A 13,659-nucleotide genomic window follows, 5' to 3' on the forward strand; every position below is an offset into this window, starting at 1 on the left:
CGGTGCGCCCTACGGCGCGGCTGGCCGCGTCCTGCGGCTCCAGGGCCCCGGCGCAGGGTCGCTTTCCGCTTGGCGCCGCGCCCGCCTGAAGGCCTCCAGCCGGGCGCCGGGATGTCGGGCTCCGAGGCTGCCCTCCATTATTATTATTTCTGGTGGGTTTATTTTTAGAAATCATCGTTCTTTCATTGAGGGAGTTTGCTTTTTTTTTTTTTCTTCTTTTAAGTAATCGCTACACCCAGTGTGTAGTTGGAACTCACAGCCCCGAGACCAAGAGTCGCGTGTTCTACCCACGGAGCCGGCCAGACGCCCCAGGGGGTTGCCCGTCAGCAGTGGGAGGAGGGCTCCGAGCCCAGGAAGGGGGATTCGGAGACCTGGATCTGGGGTGCGGGGCTGTCAGAGACGGTCACGACGTGCCCAGCGTCCCTAGTGTAGCGCCAGCTCGGAGCGGTTACCGGTGACGGTGCCGCCACGTGACCAGAAACTGGCCTGTCTGCACCGGCACCTCTTGTTCCCTGCGCCCTGGCCAAGGGTCTGGACCAGTGGGGCCTTGGGACTGCACACATCTGCTCCTACCTCCTACCTCCCACCCTCTGTTTTCCTTGCTCCTCTCTGCGGCTCCTGGGTGAGGAACCAACTCCCAGCTCTACCCCTGTCCTCATTCAGGGCCTGACACACGTCAGGCGCTCAGCCCACAGGTGCTGAATGAACAACCGAAATGGAGTAAATCTACTGGTTTCGTGTAGCTGACAAATGTTATTACATTGAAACCTTTTACACGGATGATATTGAGGATCAACCACCATTTGATATTTTAATATCACTCATTTGATATTGAGTGTTTGTTATGCACAACATAGAATTGAAATACACTCGTGAAATCTCTGAGGCCCCGCCTCTGCTCTCATCTAGATATGAGGTTAAAATCACTACCATCCCCACACACAGTGTAACCAGATTTGAGGTATTTACAGTGGAGTTTGCTGTATTTTTTTTTTAAAGATTTTATTTATTTATTTGACAGAGAGAGAGAGAGCACAAGCATGGGGAAGGGCAGGCAGAGGGAGAGGGAGAAGCAGTCTCTCTGCTGAGCAAGAAGACGGATGGGAGGCTTGATCCCAGGACCCGGGGATCATGACCTGAACTGAAGGCAGACACTTAATCGATTGAGCCACCCAGGCACCCCTGTATTTCTTTTCTTTTCTTTTTTTCTTAAGATTTATTCACCTATTTGAGAGAGAGACAGAGTGCACATGCACTCCAGCAGGGGGAGGGGCGGGGGGGAAGGTAAAGAGAGAACCCCAAGCAGGCTCCCAACCGGCCACAGATTTCCCCTCCCGAGGCTCTATCCCACAACACTTAATGAAACCACCCGGGGGCCCTGAGTTTTGCTGTATTTCTAAAAGTAGGCCTTAAGCTAATAAGTATTTAAATCTGCAAATGTCCCATCGAATCATCTCTCATCTGAAATTCTAAATTTACAGGGTGCACAAAAATTGCTAAATTAGCAAGGCGCCTGTGTGGTGCAGTCAGTTAGGTGTCCGACTCTTGTTTTCTTTTTTTTTTTTTTAAAGATTTTATTTATATATGTGACAGAGATAGAGACAGCCAGCGAGAGAGGGAACACAAGCAGGGGGAGTGGGAGAGGAAGAAGCAGGCTCATAGAGGAAGAGCCTGATGTGGGGCTCGATCCCATAACGCCGGGATCACGCCCTGAGCCGATGGCAGACGCTTAACCGCTGTGCCACCCAGGAGCCCCTCGACTCTTGTTTTCTGGCTTTCATGATCTCAGGGTCATGAGATGGCTCCGTGCTGGTGGTGGAGCCTGCTTGAGTTTCTCTCTCTTGTTCTTCCTCTGCCCCCACCACTCTAAAATAAATAAATAAATCTTAAAAAAAAAACTCGTGTTCTGTGTTTTACTGAAACTAACATGCCATTACATATAAGATGCTTCTTGGATTCAGAAATATTAAAATGTAAAAAAAATTTGCTAAATTATACATTTTTTGGAAAGTGAAACTTAAAAATTGAAACTATATCATTCAAAACTGTGAAAGGACATTTTGAAACATGTTTTTTACAGATTTGATCTGTACTTATATTTCATTGTTATAATAAAAACTTTTCCCCAAGAGTGAGTAACATATCTGATGCTTTCCTAGATAATTTTAAAAAAGATTTTATTATTTATTTATTTATTTATTTATTTGAGAGCGAGAGAGTGCGTGCATCCACAGGGGAGAAGGGGAGAGGGAGAAAGAGTCCCAAGCAGACTCTGTACCCAGTGAGGAACCCCACACAGGGCTTGACCCCACAATCCTGAGATCACAACCTGAGCCAAAACCAAGAGTCTGACTCTCAACCGACTGCGCCACCCAGGACCCCCCCACCCCCGATTATTTTTTTTGATCTTGGAATTTTTCATGGGTTATTTCAGTTATTTAATTTATTCATCAAACTTATATTTTCTAAAATATAGATAAAAGAATGGCGAACTCGCTTGCATCAAAGACCTTCACTGCACTTTCAGATCTGCATCCAAATATGGCTAATTTGGTAGGTTTTAATGAGGCTAATCTGGTAGGTTTTAATGATATAGTGGCTTGGTTGTTCTGTAGTGAAACTTTATCTGGTAATATTATATTACACCGACATTATTGGTTCATTTGTCACGTGCCTATATAATTGACGAGTATATAGCTACTCATTCCATCAGTACAACTGTTGTTATTAGATACCCCTAAACTTCTTTGATTTTATGCCAGCTAAATGAAAATTACTCTTTTGTCTAGAGTAGGACATTGTAGATATGACTAGCAATTGTTCAAAATGATCAAAAGTTTAATTGTATTACTTTCATTAAATAGTTAATAGCAGCTCAAATTTAGCATTGTAAAATTAAAACATTTTTTAAAAGATTTACGTATTTTCTTGAGAAAGCAAGAGAGAAACACAGAGAGAGAGAGAGAGCGAGCACAGAGGGAGAGGAAGAAGCAGACTCCCTGCTGAGTAGGAAGCTGGAGGCAGGGCTGGATCCCAGGACCCCTAGATCATGACCTGAGCCAAGGCAGCCGCTTAACGGACTGAGCCACCCAGGCGCCCGGAATGGAAACATTTTCTGCTCAGCAGTATCTATTCTCTAATCAAACTATACTTAAGTTATAGACTTAACTACTTGCCACTATGCTTCTTTTATGACATAAAGGTACACAAAAGATGCATTTGTGAAATCTTATGTGAAAATTGATTTTTTTACTGAAGGGTTGTAGGGGAATTCAATCATTTCAAATATGCCAAGACTATTATTAGTCAAATAAAATCTAGGCGGAATCATCTTATGAGGTGAAGAAAGGTCCTGAGCAGTCTGTTGTTTACATTTGGCATTTACAAATCAGATTTCTTAAAATGAGATATATTTATACGTAAACTTAATGTGCATTTAAAGTTTATTAATGTTAAAAATAGGGGGCCCAAGTCCTTCTGATGAAGGCCCGGAGGTGGGGGGGAAGAAAGGTAAGCTATTTGTTAATTTCCTCTTCAGCTAGAAAGCTTTGCTCAATATTTCCATTAGTTATATTTTTCCAGCAGCATTTGGTTAGATCGAAATGCATATGGAATTTAAGAAATAACAGCAGTGTGTCTAAAATGCAATAAGATTAATTAATCGCTCAGCCAGAATGTGGTAGTCTCAAGAGCTTGAACATATTTTAAATGTAACAGATTATTGCAAGGTTAAAATCAGTTGCTAGAATTAGTAATATAAGTTTAGGTTTATCTTCAAGAAAACGTAGTTATTTTTGTTTCTTAAAGTACTTTTTAAATATTCGGGTTTTATCTGGTAGTTGCTAAAGAGAACGTTAAAATGTTTAGGGAGATGTTAATATCTTTAAGGTTTAAGATCTAAGATTTTAGAGCTCAGATTTATTAGCAGCAATGTACAAGTTTTGTTACAATCTAATTTATGTTATTGCTTAGCATGTTTGGATTAAGAAGCTAAGCAATTTTATATGGATTGTTAGAAAATCCTGTATTAAAGAAATCTTTGAAGACCGTGGCAAATTAAATTGTATATACATGTGCTTTGAATGAATTCAGTAAGAACTGATAGCATAGGGCAGTTACTGTGCTCCACCTAGTGATTGAAAATAAAGTAGAAACATGCTAAGTATTAAATGATTATATTTGTAATAGAAGTTAACTGTCTTATTACTTTGTACTATTCCTTGTGGAATTGAACATTTATGAAGTTCTTTAGATGTTTGTCTGGAGTAAATATATTTAAATGACTCCTAGTCAAAAATGTTTGTTAGGGCCAGTAAAATATAACAAGTCCATGAAATTAAATTTACCATTTACATACATCTGTGTTTAATATTTGTGTTCTATAACGCTTTTGTTTTTCAGAAAATAATTGGTATAGTTATTGGGAAAACAGATGTCAAAGGCTTTCCAGACAGAAAAAGCTGAGTTCTGTTTAACTCTTTGCTTCATTTTTCATCAAATGTGGCCTATGATTACAACAAAGTGTATTTAAGTGATTAAATTTCTCATGCCTGTTTAACTCCTTAAGAGCAGTGGCCATTGCTCTATTGTCTGGTAAAGTACTCAATTTAAGGCCGTATGTGTGAGGACATTGAAATCATTTTTAATGACATGTAAGACTGTGTGGCCCTAGCAAGGACTCCATGTTAATGACCACTTTCAGCCTAAGAGATACAAATACACAGGTAAACGTAAGAGAGAAAATGTTAAGGAACAGGGTTTTCGAGCAGGGATGTGTCATGACAGAGGAGCGTGGAGGGAGAGAAGTACGGCAGCAGTATCAGCAAGACAATCCAGTGAAAAAATTCATCTTTCATATGGAAAATGCAGTTAACGCTGGCTTTAGTGGCTCTTACTGAGTTTCTTGAACTGTATAAAGTTTTAGGTCTATGGAAACAATCAAAGACAAAGTTAGATTTTTTAAAATCAAGTTTAAAATTCTGTAGCTGACATACAATGATAAGATATAAAACACAAAAACTAGCCCTGTAGTACGTACGATTAGCTTTTAAACCGTCAGCACTGCTTATGAAAGGTTGCAGTATAAGCGCTTCTGTGAGGCTTGAGGGAGTCAGAGCCCTAGTCAGCTAGACAATGATTTTGGCAGAAGAAGACATTAATTTTTTTTTTTTGAATTGCCTGAGTAATTGTGGCTCTGTTTTTTTATCTCATGGTGTAGTGACGGTACCTTTATTTTAATTTCATGTAACATTCTATTATCATGTTTGATGTAAATATTTGCTTATACCTTCACTTCATCATGTTTAATTAGATCAGAATGACCATTTGAATAATTTGAGAAAGTCTGTGTATCTGTTTTCTAAGCTCTAAAAGGAATAATTTAAAACACGAATTAGGAAATGGTCAGTATTTAAAGTGTTTGCTCAAATCACAACAATGACATACAGTTTTCACCTCACAGACTGTGCAGGTAGATGATTCCTTGGTGTTGGAGTACTTTTTATGATTATATGTACAGAACTGCTTTTTTGGGGAAGGTATGCTTACTTACTTAAAAAAAATTATACACTTGTTACTATATTTTCACAAAACATTCAAGCAGTACAAAAGTCATAGAATAGAAAAATGAAATTCTTAATTCAACCCCCAGCTCTTTCCAGCCTGGTCCCCTCCCCAAAGATAAGCGCAATAACAGTTTGGTAGATATTTAGAACTTACGTATGTATGTTAGGTTGTGTTACTTTTTTAATTAGCAAAAAACAGTAAGGACATTTTATTTTGGGAAAAAATGTACCTGCTGACCCCTAGTGGCACCATTTACTAGCACACATTTATTTGTTTTGAAATAATTTAGATCTGAATCATAACATAGGTTGAAACTATAACAGTAAGAGAGAAATGGAGAATCTAAGCTAAAATCTGTATAGTTGAAGCTGACGTGTCATTTCCCTCCAAATACACACATAACTGGGGAAAGGGAACAGAGGGATCAATAGTGAGGTGAGTTATCTACTCTGGCAGCTTTGAGATTCATTAAAGCATAACTTACCTTAGAATACATATCGGCAATCGTGTTTTGACCGTGTGCTTGACTATGTTTGTAATCATAGTTGTTCAAACATGAGATAAAAATTTTCATTTGAAACATGAAAGCGTTTGTTTTTCTTAGATATTGGATCAGAGAGACACACTTTCAGTTTCACCATTCGGGACTCACCAACCCATTTTGTAAACGCAACGTCCTGGGGCAGCGAAGGTTACATCAGGTCACTTTCTGACAGCTTTAGGGTTGGAGAGTGTGGTAAGTTGGCATTGGTTCTTGAACTGTTTCTATTCCAGTATTATTTCTGTGATATATTTGTAGGAACTACACTGAGGGAGTCAAAGTAAGATACAATTCATAATTCTTAAGAAACTTATCAGAAAAAAGGCGTTAAGAGCATAACACAAGCATTTCGCATTTTATTACTTGAAACATATAAATGTGATAGTCATATATTTTTACTAGGTAGCATTATGATCTTTGATTTATTTCATATTTCAGTTTGCATCAATTCCTGTTTTGCTATCACCATTTATCTTTCAGTAAAAATAATAAGGCTGCTAAACAGCTTTTGATAAAAGAAAATATTTGAATTTTTAATAGGAGTTTAAGAAGCTTTACTTTCAAAATACCAAGTCTTTGGCATCCTTTATCCATCTCAGGATCTTTCTGATGTACGGTGTCATATAAAAAACCAGGGTTTTTGGGGCGCCTGGGTAGCGCAGTTGTTAAGCGCCTGCCTTCGGCTCAGGGCGTGATCCCGGCGTTCTGGGATCAAGCCCCGCATCAGGCTCCTCCTCTGGGAGCCTGCTTCTTCCTCTCCCACTTCCCCTGCTGTGTTCCCTCTCTCGCTGGCTGTCTCTCTGTCAAAACAAAACAAAACAAAACAAAACAAAACAACCCAGGGTTTTGAAAATGGATAGAACTGGTTTCAGATCCTACTTCCAGTATTTGTTTACATCATGGATTTGAGAAAATTGCTTAGCCTTGTTGAGCCTCAACTGTGAATCCACCTATGGATTCTGTGGGTGTTAAAGGGGTTAGTATGCCGGGTATAAAGTGCACAACGTTGTCATTCAGTGGATGGCAGCGCTAGCCTCCTGCAGGAATCAAGAAAGCACGATACCAGCTCTCTTTCCGGGTAGAAAAAAGAAGGGAAAGAGTAGTGCACATAATTAAACTACTCTCCCAAACTGCACAATTAGGCAGGCTATTACCTGTCCCTGTCACTTAGCACCTACTCATACATTTATTGCCTCGTATTGTGAACTTGCAGAGTTGTATGCAATGTCTTTCTAACTGAATAATAAAGTACTTGAACGTATGGACTGTGAAGTTAGAAAACTTTGTAAACCCCACAGGGCCCAGTCCTATTAGAAACATTCCTTGGACGAATGCCAGTGTGTTAGTTATATGGAGCTAAAGATATATTGGTATTAAACTATAGGTTGATGGTTGTGAGGATGAGTGAGCAAGGGATCTTAAAAGCATAAGGTTGACAATAATTATAAATCTAAATAAGGTCTTAGTGTGGTGGTGTGAAAAGATTACAGATTTTTTAATCAGAACGAGTGTAAGTTTAGCCCTACTAGTTTCTAGGTATAAAACCTCCAGAAAGTTATTTAACCTCTGTGAGCTTCAATTTTTCGTCATTTGTAAAAAGGGGTACTCATGGAGTAGTTGTGTGAGGAATTAGCAAAACAGATACAAAAAGGTCTAATAAGACCATAAGGAGTGGAACCCCTAAAATGTTCAGTGATAAGCTGATAAATCGTGGGGCTGAAATCAGGAGCCGGATTGTGCGTGGCTCTTTCTGCCCCATGGCTGTTGTTTCCAAAGGCAACTGTGAATGGGCTGAAGTTCATTTAAAGTGTATGTTTTATGGAAGGGCAGATCGTAACCAGATCACATGTTCAGGGTAACTAATCAATAAAACAATATTAATGCAGGTCATATGTTGGGATTTAACACAAAGCATAAGAAGTGTCATCTGGGATCAAATTGATGGTCACACGTGAGGATTCCCTGTCCCAGTGACACAAGGAGAGGGCTGTGAAGAAAATGCTACACTGACTCAGAAATTAGAAATAACATTGTTAATGTTCGTTGTGAGGTACACTTGTTTTTATGTATGTAGTTACTTTTTTCTAATAGCATGATACTTTTCCTTCTATTGCAGTGATAATCGAAAATCCCCTGATTCAAAGAAAGGAATTAGAAAGAGAAGAAAAATTCAGCCCTGCAACTCCTGGGTAAATAATCCACCACAGAGTCAACAGCCTTTGTGTTGGAGTGATCACCGCTGTTGTGTTTGTGTGTCAGCTTCGTAGAGAGCTTACTGAGAGGGTATATGCTTCAATTTGAAAATTAGGAGTTTAATTCTTCCTCACAGTATTTACCTTTGATTATGAAATAATTTACGTTGATACAGGATTACATGAAAACATAGCTGTTTTTTACCACTTTTATTCTCAGATTTAGAAAAATATGCCTCCCGTCACATTAAAGCTGAACATGAGAAAGAAAGATAAATATTGGAACTCCAATAGATGTATCATATCAAAGTAAAACTCTGCTTACATGCCTTCCTGTCTTAGTTCGGGTTCACTGGAGGCAGAGCCCAGAGGAGGATTTTTGTGCAAGTGGTTTGTTGAGGGAGAGCTCTCTGGAGCAGCCTGTAAAGATCTGGTCAGGGGACAGCAGAGTCAGGTTCAGCAGGAGCTCAGCTCCGCCTGCCTGGCCCCCGCGGGAGCTCTGGGAACTGGGCTTTCGTGGCCTGGATTCACAAGTTATTGGCTGCGTCCACTCCCCACCACTGGCATTTCTGCCTGAGGGCAGCTCTCCAGAGCAAGGTGATGCTGGTAAAGCTCTCTGAGTGGGGCACAGCAGTCTCCACTACATATACACCCATTTTGACCCCTTCCCACCTACTGTTCTGACCTCATACCAGATCCCAAGTCTCATTTCTGTGCAGCCTCATAGATTCCTCTCCACTCTGAACACCCTGGGCTCATTCTGCACTATCAGCTTTTGCACGCTCACTTCCCTCTGCACAGAACAGTCTTTTCCCATCTGCTTTAAATGTTTGCTCCTTCTCCTCATTGATGTGTCAGTTTGAATGTCACCTCCTCAGGCCTTCTCCATTTACTCTGTGTGTAGTGGCCCTTCCAGTCTGTCACTAGGACTTCACCCTGTGCTGTTATGGTCATAACCCACTCCCTGAGATTATTTGATTAATTGTTGTCTGTCTCCCTCTCACACATGTGAACTCCATGTCATCGAAGGTTTTGTCCATCTTCTTCACCATTGTATTCCCTATGCCTAGACTTGGGTCTGGCACATACTAGCTCTTGGTAGATTTTGATGGAATGAATGCATAAGCGGATGGAGGGAGGGGGAAGGAAGGATGGGGGTGAAGACTGTTCTTGGCAGAGGGAACAAACAGGAAACCTCCTGGCCTTCTCCAGAACAGTTAACAGTAGTTTGAACCACAAGAAACTGTTGATATTTGACTATTTTTGGTTTAAAACTGTCACCTTCATAGTCTTGTAGTCTGATATGGCTGGGCTTTAGGGCAAGGGCAGGGGAGCACTGGAAGGAAAAGCTTGAGAGAGAAGCAGAGACACTTCCCAGACCGCTTTGCCTGGCATACCAACTTCATTCTTTGCCGATGGCTAGCCCAGAAGTCTTTGAGCTGGCAAATAGTATGTTCATATTTGTGGTTTAGGAAGATCGCTTCAGCAACCTGAGGGGGGAAGGAAGCTTAGGAGACAAGACAGTAGTTTAGGTGAGAAGCGATGCGGGAAACACCTAATGAAGTAGCAGGGGAGGCGCGGGAGGAGGGCCTGGGTTAGAAGGCTGGAAAGAGTCTCCATGAGGGGACTTGGGAACTGATTGGCTGGAGGGGGGAGAGCATCCTGATTGGAGTTCAGTATGTAGCTATTGGGCATCTACTCCAGAGAGAGCATCACAGAATGAAGTCAAGCACCGTCCTGATCCAGGCAGGACAGGCAGCATCACAGAGACAGAAATGATGGGATACCCCCACCCTGACATTTTAGAGGGCTTTTATACCCCTATTTTTCAGAAGAAAACTGAAGCTCGGAGTTTGGGGCACAGTCAGAAACTGGTATGCTTAGAACTCAGGCAAAAATTGGTCCTCAAAACATTTTCTTAATGAAAATACATTTTAAATATTTTATTTATTTATTGGTCAGAGATAGAGAGAGCACAAGTGGGAGAGGAGCAGAGGGAGAAGCAGGCTCCTTGCCGAGCAAGCAGCCCAATGTGGGGCTCGATCCCAGGACCCTGGGATCATGACCTGAGCCAAAGGCAGACATGTAACTCACAGCCTCCCAGGCTCCCCTTAATGAAAATACATTTTAGACAAAAAAATACTTCACAACAGTTTTCAGTGTTTCTCGGAGTAAAAAAAGTATAAATTTTCTTAATAGAGTCTGAATCACAACGAAAAGGATAATTTAATGTGAATTTGGAAGTATTTTTCTATTAGAAAGTCAACTCGATATTAACTGTTTTTGTGTGTTTTTGCAATTTAGCAACTGTAAACTATTGCTCAGTGAGAATCACTCCACGGTAAAAGTTTGTTCCAGTTACCAAGTGGACACCAAGCTCCTTGCTTTGATATACTTACCTGTTAAAGAGTCTCGTGATTTTTATTCATTGGGTGACATTGTTGCAAATGGATGCAGTCTGGACGGGAGGATTATTAATGTGCTTGCGGCAGTGAGGTCGGTAAGTTAAAGCCTCAACAAGGCCAACCTCTGTTTGGCGCCCAGTTCTATCACTTCACTTCCGTTTGGGAAGTAATAACCAGCTGGAGTCAATTTTCTTGATCCATAAGTTGAATTAAGAAAATGGTGGCAATTCTCATCAGCATCAAAGGAGCAGTTTATCTGGGAATAAGTAGCAAAATAAAATTGAAGTTGAATGTTAAATGCAGCACACTCACTCCTAAGTGATCTATTAACTGTGAGAGCTTTGCGTACTTTGGTGAAACAAAGGTGTGAATGGAAAGGGTAAATCCATGGACTTGAAGATTTGCATGAAGTTTCTCAAGGGGATGTAAGTTGGAGGACTCACGCAGTCCACTCACGTGTGTGCTCAGAGGTGTCCTGAGATGGGGGATGGGCATATCCACCTTTCAGCTGGTGTAACCTTGTGCAGGCATCGTGGGGCCCTGGGGAGCCTCTCAGCGCCCCGCACACCATCACCTCCCTCTTATGCAGTTGCCGCAGTGAATTTCAGACTCTCTTGGACAGACTGGTCACTTGGCAGACATTCAGAGGTCGATCTCAAAAGTATAGTTTCACACACACAAAAAGAACGTGGAGAAAATTAAAGGGGCAGGACCAATTCCTCAACGTAGGGAGTGAGGATAATCAGAGACCATATATACATACATGAAATGTTGTCAGTAATAGCTCATTGCTTTTCTGTATTAAATGACAGTGTCGACTCTCCCCGTTGACAGGCCTGTGACGGTGGAGGCCACGACTGCTTTGTTGTCCACCCTAGCCCCAACCTAGCCCAGTGCCTGCCACACGGTGAGCATTCAATATAATTCAGGACGGAGGAATAAACTCCCTATGTGACAGTCTTGAAAAATAGGAGAAATCACTTTCTGGGCAATTTAGGTTCAATCTTACATAAAGGCAGGATATTATCTCGATTTTCCCACAGTTCTGTAGAATGCCATTATATTACAATGTAGTAAGAATTTTCTAAAACTCAGTGTAAGCAAAGGCCTGCAACAGCATTTTCCACTTCCCCTGCCATGAGTTTGGCACCCTCTTTTTTAGGAGGACATTACTTCTTTTTTCTGTGTCTTTCTTCTACCATTGTGCTTCCGTCCCTCTTACATTTCCTTGTCTTCACATTTTTTGTTTAGCCCGTTTTCTCTTCCTTCCCACCTTCTCTTTCTCTTCACTTTAGAATCCTTTTCATAGAATTCTCTTGTGTGCTGTGATATGTCAGACCTCTGTCATACTCCGGCAGCTGCAAGTCTTCCTTCAGCTCCTTCCTCTGGAGCTCAGCTCTGCAGGAAACGTGATGGTGACAGTAGCATAGGGGGCAGCCAGCTGACTGTCCAGGCTTGGGCCACTATTATGCGGCTGGCAGAGGGCCCTGCTCTTCCCTTTGAGAACTTGCTGGGGGAGCAGAAGGGCCGCTGAGTTTACCTCCACTTCCATGATCCTCTTACCCTCAGTGTGGATCAAGCCAGACGGTGTGTCAAGGCGCCCTCCCGTATGTCTCTCATTTGGTCTTCACCACCTTATCCCCACGGAGGCAACAAAGAAGGCGTTGATATCCCACCTGTGCCAGCAAGCTGAGGATGCTGAGCCATAGGAAGAAACTCAGTTCATTTGGTCACATACACTCCACGCCAGGCTCTGCACTAATGTTGAAAATATATTTTCCTTCCTCATTGAGTCCACCTTGATGCCACACAGGGGCTTGTCATGGAGCATTGTTTTTGACATGTTGAAAAGACCACAGAATCTTAAAGCACACATTTTTGTATCTCTCTTCAATCAAAGTGTGCAACTTACAACTTCAGCTAAATGCACCTAGTTTAGAGCTAGAAGATGCTTTTAAAACCCTCAGATATATATTAGTGATTCTTGCTATTTTGATTTTTTAAATTTGCTGTTTAAAAGGTAAACATTTGAATGTTTCCACCAATAAACATTTACGTACCTCTGCAACCATAAGTGAAGAATGATGATTTCCTTCCGTTTCTAAGGTTGGAGAGCCAAAATACTTCACAACTTCAGACCGGAGGAAAGGCCAGAGGTGTGAAGTGAAGCTGTATGATGAGACAGAGTCCTCTTTTGCAATGATATGGTAACCTCCCACATCTTTCCAAACCGTGAAATCCCTGCTGTTAACAGCAAGGCAGAATATTTTTATTTTATGAAAAAGATGATGGATTTCATAGTAGGAGAGGAGTCATGATGGAGGAGAAATAATTATTAAAAAGGAACCTTGCTCTTGTGCATAGAGTGTTACAGTCTGTGCTGTAAGATTACCTTAAAATGAGGTCTTTGGACAGCACGGGATTATTTGGATGGACTCCACTGTGACTGGTGCATTCCTGTCCTCTGCTTTATAACGGTTAGTGATTCATTAGGTCCCATTGGTAATGAACCAGCCAGATTCTCTGTGATTGCTTGGGTAGTGCCCTGGAATCAGGCCACAGGAAAAAAAGCACAGGTAGAAAAGCAAGGTTCTCCTTGGCTGCACCTGAAAGCACCGCGGGGTAGAACATGGCATCATCGTTCAGACTTCAGATGCCTGGGCACCAAAGAAAACACTTAATTTGAAACAGGCCTTCCACCTGTCACATCTCCTGAACAGTCTTCCCAGTGCAGGGGCCCTCTCTTAATGGTCTGACCAAGTGGCTGTAGAGGCTTTAGATTTGTAGTCACTCAGTTATAACTAGTCTGGAGCGACCTAAGTAGTAGGGAGAGAAGGAACTGATGAGGTGGAAGTTGTCAAAGATGAATAGTGTCTAAGGGCTGACTTATCACATGGATGTGAGATGCCCTGTGAAATGGACAGTGAACCCTGCAAAACGCAGGAGAAGCCAACAT

General features: G+C 41.6%; 1 protein-coding gene across 6 annotated transcripts in view; it reads left to right on the forward strand.

Annotated features, from left to right (window-relative positions):
- The first annotated feature begins 6 nt into the window (after positions 1 to 6).
- The window catches only part of MEIOB (meiosis specific with OB-fold), a 29,151-nt gene continuing 15,498 nt past the window's right edge, over positions 7 to 13,659 (forward strand). For 4 of the 6 annotated variants that reach the window (XM_034670626.1, XM_034670627.1, XM_034670629.1 and 1 more), the window contains exons 1-7: positions 177 to 622; positions 2,477 to 2,553; positions 4,402 to 4,459; positions 6,170 to 6,301; positions 8,223 to 8,295; positions 10,603 to 10,798; positions 12,810 to 12,910. In XM_034670626.1, coding sequence (XP_034526517.1) covers positions 2,485 to 2,553; positions 4,402 to 4,459; positions 6,170 to 6,301; positions 8,223 to 8,295; positions 10,603 to 10,798; positions 12,810 to 12,910 — 629 coding nt within the window. In that variant the 5' untranslated portion in view covers positions 177 to 622; positions 2,477 to 2,484. Of the gene's footprint in view, positions 153 to 174; positions 623 to 2,476; positions 2,554 to 4,401; positions 4,460 to 6,169; positions 6,302 to 8,222; positions 8,296 to 10,602; positions 10,799 to 11,537; positions 11,611 to 12,272; positions 12,763 to 12,809; positions 12,911 to 13,659 lie in introns of those variants that run through there. The other 2 variants (XM_034670630.1, XM_011226169.3) reach the window with 2 other exon arrangements.

This window comes from Ailuropoda melanoleuca, chromosome 10, assembly GCF_002007445.2.
Source record: "Ailuropoda melanoleuca isolate Jingjing chromosome 10, ASM200744v2, whole genome shotgun sequence".
NCBI lineage: Eukaryota > Metazoa > Chordata > Mammalia > Carnivora > Ursidae > Ailuropoda > Ailuropoda melanoleuca.